The sequence below is a fragment of the Sander vitreus genome, chromosome 23 (assembly GCF_031162955.1).
Source record: "Sander vitreus isolate 19-12246 chromosome 23, sanVit1, whole genome shotgun sequence".
Lineage (NCBI taxonomy): Eukaryota > Metazoa > Chordata > Actinopteri > Perciformes > Percidae > Sander > Sander vitreus.
The window spans coordinates 15,593,275-15,600,609 of record NC_135877.1 but is presented as its reverse complement, the minus strand read 5'-3'; the positions used below and the strand labels follow the sequence as shown (position 1 = coordinate 15,600,609).

At 40.6% G+C, this 7,335-nt stretch overlaps 1 protein-coding gene across 1 annotated transcript; it reads right to left on the bottom strand.

Moving 5' to 3' along the window:
• On the bottom strand, nt 1–6,487 carry kera (keratocan). The gene is made up of 3 exons (XM_078242760.1): nt 6,353–6,487; nt 1,132–2,006; nt 1–965 (listed from the first exon to the last, which is right to left on the bottom strand). Exons 1-3 carry the CDS (start codon nt 6,382–6,384, stop codon nt 796–798), a joined length of 1,077 nt encoding a protein of 358 aa, XP_078098886.1. The 5' UTR covers nt 6,385–6,487; the 3' UTR covers nt 1–795.
• Nucleotides 6,488–7,335: the final 848 nt, after the last annotated feature.

Sequence of the window (7,335 nt, the reverse complement as noted above, 5' to 3'; positions counted from 1 at the left end):
CACATTTTCAGATGTTTTATTTAAATTGAAGACAATTAAATGAAATCTCTTGCTCAGTTTATTCAGAATAATAACCAGAATTAAAAAGTGTGTCGGCATTTTTTAAAAACAGTTATCCCATTTCTTTGTATACAAAACGTTAAGGAATATTGACCATGAATATTCACAGGTTTCTACTTATTTTCCCACACTATTAAATAAAAATAAATTACCTACAGTAAATAAGCATGTTATAGAATAGAGTAGAGAGACCATAAACCTAGAACACAAGATCAGTCACTTGGCTTTAAGTCTACAAGTATAAAGCAAAGGTTTTCCTGAACTATTAGAAAAAAAATAAAATGTGATATTTTACCAATGTATTAATAAGCTTTGCCTCCTGCTCAAAGAAGCATAATGACAATGAGTCCTCAACATGTCATCAACACATTTTGTCCCTATCCGTCTAAATCACTGTCATGCTATATTATAATCAGATTATCATTCTGAATTGTACATGCAGATGTTTACACCAAAATAAGGCACATCTAATTGTCAACAGATTGCAGCATCAGTAAAGCTTTTTTTGTAAATTTTGTACTTTCTTTTAGATTTTATTCAAATATCAATAACAAGATCAATGTTTTCTGGAACTGAAAGGAACTTTTTCCTAATTCACAGCAATGAAACAAGTTGATGCCAACTAGTGTCAAATATTTGAGCTTCACTAACATGCAAAAAGTACTCATATCACCATTGTTGCATGGATTCACATATCATCAGTTGAAGGAAATTAGAATTTAATTAGGATTTATTTTAGATGACAATGGACCTCAGGAGACGGAAGCACAGAATGACATCCCTGGGAATCGGTGGCTTAATCTCATTGCCATCCAGTCTAAGGTAGCGCAGTCGAGGAACACTTTCATTGATAGAGTCATCCACAGTGTCAACGGCGACAGGACAGACGTTGGCGCCATTTACACCTGTAAATACACAAAAGGAATACATGACTTACAATAGCATTACAGGATATCTTTCTGATAAACAACCCTATTTAATAAATGCATAGAAGAAACACTCTATGTTCAAATGAATTACTATAATCCGAAAAAAGCAGTAGGTGCGTTTGGGAAAATGTCACAGACTTACTTTTGATATTGTTGTGGTCAAGATGAAGGTGTTCAAGGCCTGAGGGAATGAGGGGAACCTCAGTCAGCTGGTTGTGGGACAGCTGCAAGTCCAAAATGCTGGAGATGTTAAACACATTTTTCGGAACTCCACTGCTGCCAAGCTTGTTGTGGTTGAGCCTCAGAAATGCCACTTTTGGCAAACTTTTGAAGTAGCCGGCTGGGATCTTCTCAATGTTGTTGCCATCAAGGAAAAGTTGGGTAGTGGTGGGTGGTAAGCCAAGTGGCATGCTACTCAGCTGGTTCTTGGCTAGATTGATCTGTACCAGGTTGTTTAGACCCTTCAGGCTCACCTCAGTCACATCTTCATCCATCAGCTTGTTCCCCTGGAGGTCCAAGAGGTTGAGCTTATCCAGACCAATGAAGACACCAGCAGGGATCTTGGAAATTCGATTGCGAGAGAGAAGTAGATGCTCTAGGCTAGCTGGCAGGGGAGATGGCACAGAGGACAAGAGGTTGTCATCCATGTAGAGGTGCGCCAGGTGAGACATTGTACTTAGGACACCTTCTTCCACTCCCTCACTGGAGATTTTGTTGCGGTTTAGGTTCAGCCAGCGCAGCTGTGTGGCGTTACGCAGGGCATCTGCTGACAGGACCTCAATTAGATTGTTCTGCAGGTAGAGATACCATGTGTGTGTAGGGATTTTGGGGATGCTCTTCAGGGCTTTATTATCACAGTAGACAGCACGAGGGAAGTTGGGGGGGCAGCGACACTCTTTAGGGCAGGCTTGAATCTGGGCCATATATTCCTCATAAGGCATGTCCTGGCCAAGAACTTGCCCCACCAGGCACAAGGTGCAGAGAAGACTCAGGAGAAGTGCCATTCCGTGGCCCAAACTATGATTCAAAAGAAGATACAAAACAATATTATAGATGGTTACACAGGCTTTAAGACAGACTAGGGAAAATTGACATCAGAATGCCCTAGATATTTAAGACAAATAGGATCAGATAAGGTTTTATAATTTGCAAAGGTCCTTGTGTTTGTTTTGTGATTCTAGATTAACAATAGTCTTGGTAAGGCCTTTACAGCAACACTCCATAAATTTAACATACATTCACTTTAAATACTGCAAATCATGTAGCTGACTTAGTGTTCACAAATGCACACTTGTGAAAACTCTGGCCCAAATCAGCCACCACCAGTGTATGTCGCCTACTCTATCACTAATGTCATTATCATTAAATTCCAATGGCAGTTGCCAACAGAGCAGAATAACCTGCTCTTTTCGGGTAATTTCTTTGCCTGCCAATGACAAGTAAAGCTCCAAAGACAGGATGCAGAGCCAGGTCAACTTTAGTTGCATTAGGACAATCTTGAAGCTTAGACTTGAATACTTTGGATATCAGGTGTAAGATGTTTTTTGTTGCAATATGTATGGCTAAGCCTGCCACACATCTTGAAGTCCACTTGCTTTGTTTTGTACAGCTGATGCAATGATGCATGCAAATAAACGCATATGCAAGCATTGCACACATTTAATTAAGGATAACTGAATTCTTCCCCATTAGGGATGGCAGTCAGTCAGGGAAAGGGCAGATTACCTGGTAATAGCCACTGAGAGGTGTAAAGGACAAAAAGTGAGATGCAAAAGATGCAATATAAATAAGAAGCACAAAAACAAAAAGAGAAGTGAAACAAACAAAATCTGCTCTACCATCTTCTTTCCACCCATTTCTTAAGCCTCTACTTGATTCCTCTCAGCTGCCATCTGGTGCTTGTTTAATTCTTGATGCACTCCAAGTTTGTCTGGAATTAATTTTGCGTAGGCCACACTTTTCCATAGATGGGCGCACCTCAAAGACAAAGCCGGCACACCTGTTTTGAGAGATGTGCCTTCGCTTTCTCACTGTACAGGGATCAAAGCTTCTTGACCCAGCTTTGAGAAACAAAGTGTGGCACAAATGATAAAAGTGTGATCCGTGCTTCCTTAAAGCTAAAGCCCAATCACTTGCTGCAAGACAAACATTTACCAAACAACCAACCCGTTATCCAGACGTATAAATGTCTTTGCCTTCCAGAAAGCCAGTTTACCTTAAACTCTGTAAATTCCCTCTTGCCTATGTTCCTCCTCAGCAAGTTACCAAGCGTAATCCCAAATAATGAGGCTGTACCTCTCTCTTCCCTGTATTTGTACCACTAGTTTTTTCATTCACCCTGTGCCAACCATCACTCATGAGGACTCCAAAGCTTCTCGTGGCCAATGAGATTCTCTCAAGATCAAAGGTCACAATCCCATGATGGTGTAAGTGTGCTAAGCCTTTTTAGTACTTGAGACATGGCCCACTTACAAACAGGCTAATACAAGCCTACAGTACCTGTTCTTTGTTTGTTGACTTCCACATGCACAACCCTTCCTCCCTTGGTTGGCATGCTTGATCTCTATTTAACTCCACTCACAAATCCCTTAGCGTCCTTTACCGACCTTTTGTGCTCATCTTGTGCTGCTGCCGGCCACGGCGACCAGATCAGGATTCAATAATCTGCTTTATGCAAAAGTGTTACAGTGTTTGCAGTCAACAGAGAAAGTGGGATAAACACAAAGTCCACAAATACAACTCAGTATAATTGTGATGTACAGATGATCCTCTCCAAATGTAAGCAACAGGCCATCAAGCCTGTCTACCAGGACGGTAAGCACATGGTCACCAAAATTTGATGATGTTTTAGGTGGGAGGATTTGACCTTGGTCTGATAAATCTTCGTTCAGATTTAGTGTAAATGTATAAATGGACCATCCTGCCTAGTGTCAAACAGATAGACTAGTGGAGGTGGTGGCCCACATTGGATCCCATAATAAATACTTTGAATTGCCACGGCATATTTAAATATTATTTCTGGGCATGTGTGTCTTGTCATGGCCACTATTCAATGTGTTTTGAATAGTTCCTGCAGGATACGGCTTTAGGCAGGTTGAAGGCAACTCTATGAACTCATTGGCTTCAATTGATTTTGATCAGTACCCTAAGTTTACATTGTTAGAAGGGAAGGCACGTTGTCCGCGCTTGACTGCTTAAGCATCCAGCACAAAGATGACGCACTCTACTTAAGTACAAAACATTGTCTGCAGACATGGTAGGTGATGAGATTATGGAATGGAGGTCAGGCTTAATCTGGGGGGATTTTACTGCACGCTGGTCAGGCAAATTGTTTTTGTAAAAGCTATCCCAGCGTCATGATTGGTGACCTTTTAACATGCCAGTGTGAGGTTGCGCTAATTTCCAGTGATGACGGCAAAGGCTTAAATGCAGTAGGATAATCCCATCTGAGTTGTGTGAGGATAGGACTGAAATGTATCCATGGTCAGCCATACAATCTCATCAGAGCTCCTCTTCTGTTTGCCAAGGTGCATTTTTGAACAGTAATCATTTATGTACACTTTTGTTATCTTGTATTATTACATATCCAGATGTTAGCCCTGAGCACGTTTATAGGAACCGTACGTCAAAGACAAATTACCATCTACATGAACGGACACGTTTGCAGTACTGTCCTAACAACATTAGCTGTCAGACTGCAGAGCCTACCGACAGTAAGAGTTATTTATAGTAGTCTATGTAGTCTAAATCCACAACGTTCCACTTCCGGGATTGCTCCGTTGCCGTCGAAAATTCCACCGGATTTTACTCTTTTCAGTTACCTTCCATTTAGATTGTGTTGGAATTTTAAACTCTGGTAGATTTATGAGAACTATGGTTACCTGCTCCTCAGATCTCTGAAGGGGAAATCGAGACAGCTAGCTAGACTATCTGTCCAATCTGAGTTTTCTGTTGCACGACTAAAACAACATGTTTCACCAAAACAAGTTCCTTCCAAAGGCTATTTTGCAGAGGCACCGTGGCTTTTCCTGGTGCTTTGTGCCACACATGACGATTGTGATTGGTTTAAAAAAATGCCAATAAACCACAGCATGTTTTTCTCCCATCCCGGAACGCTGTGTGGACTCGCCAGACCCTCCTCCGCAGTGCTGTGGAGGAAGGTCTGACAAAGTGAGACTACTTGGCATGCAACCCAGTCTGTTAAGCAACAGGACAGCCAGTTTGTTACCTCTACATTAAGAATGTACCTCCACTGAGCCTCTCAACTATGGCCAACCAGCAGCCTTATAAAAGGATTGGGATGAGATCAAGAATCAGTCAAACTGTCCATCTGAAAAGCATTAGTGCACCAATTAGATCAAGGGTAGACGCAGCTGTCTGTTTACAGGCCAATAGGTAACCCTTATTCAAGGTAACATAAATTGCAATAAAAGGTCTAAAATACAATTAATGAGGTGTAAATAATGCTTTGTTTTTTGTTTGATTGAACTCAAACTGGGTGTGATTTCATAGAAAATGTTACTGACTTGCACACACAACAGATGGGGTACCCTCCCAGTCTCATTACAACACAATAGTCATTAATAATGTGTATCAAGATTTACATGCCGACTGTTGAAAATGGTGATTCAGGGCTCTATCTCTGCAAAATGGAACATATATTACTGAAAACAAATGCTGGCTACAATCTGCCTGACAAACTAAGGAGAAACACATGCATAGAAATATGATAATGCTTATTTCCTGCCAGGGGCTTTGTGTCTGTGGGTTTTCTGTTCCAGTTGATGGCTTTGCTGAAATCCACTTCATGACTTTGAAACACTTGGAAGAGATTGCATGGCTTACTGCATCCAGAGCGGAGAAAGTAACTGTGTTTATGGATAATTATTATGTGGAAAAAACAGGTTTGAAAGTGAAAGTGACTTTCCAAGATGTGTGTCATTTGCAAATGTTGAACAGCCACAGTTTTTTTTTACTTCTTAGTTCATTCATTCTTAGGCTTAGAATTAGAGAAGTTAAACTATTGCTAAATTGATTGATTACAAAAGTGTCTATCAATCAATATAGCTTGTTCCTGATGTTAAACATTCATAAAATAAAGTGTGACTGAGAGAAAAAAATGCATGTAACAACTGAGACATTTACATTTAACATTTTCAATGCCTCATTTTATTTGCAAGGTTACTTTCCCACTTTACGTGTTACCTACAAGTTCTGAAACATAAGATGGCAAGGTGCACCACATGAAAGGTAAAGATCAATCCAATCAGATGCAAACCCTCTGAAAAATGCACTGTCTGAGCCTTTCACTGCCCCCTCTCTCAAACAGATGTATTATTAAAGAAAGATAAGATCATCTTTACCTGCTCCACCAACTGATGTGAGTGGTCTGCATGCAGCCAGGTGTGGTTTGGTTTGGTTCTTCTGCTTCTCCAAAGAATAGCTCTGATGATTGTCCACTGTGCCACTGTCTAGCCCAGTTAGACTTCTTGGTTTGATTCCCCTTAGGATACTGCACCTTGGCCACTGGTTGAACAGAGAGGATGGAGCATCTGTTGTTGGTGGGAGGACGATTGTGATAGTTGGGATGTCCTTTCAGAATTTGTGTTGCCTACTTTTTCTACCAGCCCAGCAGTGTTTTTCCACCTCTTCTCATTTGGTCTTCTCTTTTATTGTAGAAAAAGTCATAAGTGTGGTGTAGGGGTGAAACTGCTGTCATTCCACCCCACTTACCCTTTTGGTCTACAATGGAGGATTCACTCTTTACCCCTTACTCTGGGGGATAGGAGCACGGCCATTTCATGGCTCATTTCAGCTGACAGGCCACACAGGGGTGTGTTTACTAGGATGTCAGGTGAGGTAAGAGAGGAGCTTAGAGGGGTCTGATCTCAGACATTCACACCCAACTTTTTACAGGAAAATTCCCTTCTTTTTCTTTTACAACCTATGTCTTCTTTTTGTAGTTTTTCCCATCATGCCTGTCAGAGATAACATATTAATCAATGACATAACTGTAGAAAGTTTTTATATTCATTGCCAGAAATAGCTTCACAATACAACAGTGTCTATCGTGGTAGAGCGGGAGCCCCAGATCACTATTAAAGTTAATCACTTTTTTGAAGTAAAAGTTCAACCTTATTAGTTTTATAGTGTCTCACCCTTAAGATGTCATGAAAAATTGAAATTCCAGTAAACCTGCTGCTGTAGACAGCCTTTACTATTGTTGTGCACTTTTAATTTGATGTTTTCCGATATGTATCCAAAGATGAAGAGGCAAATCAAACTGCATGTGTGCACATCAATATTTTAAGAATACTACTGTCCTGTTATTCCACAGTTTCTTTTG

What these genes read in the sequence shown, in the direction of transcription:
- kera (XM_078242760.1), bottom strand. Translation starts at nt 6,384, where the DNA reads ATGCAGACCACTCACATCAGTTGGTGGAGCAG. An exon ending in CACATCAGTTGGTGGAGCAG is followed by an intron (nt 2,007 to 6,352) that starts GTAAAGATGATC and finishes TTTGAATCATAG; the next exon opens with TTTGGGCCACGGAATGGCAC. An exon ending in TGACCACAACAATATCAAAA is followed by an intron (nt 966 to 1,131) that starts GTAAGTCTGTGA and finishes GTGTATTTACAG; the next exon opens with GTGTAAATGGCGCCAACGTC.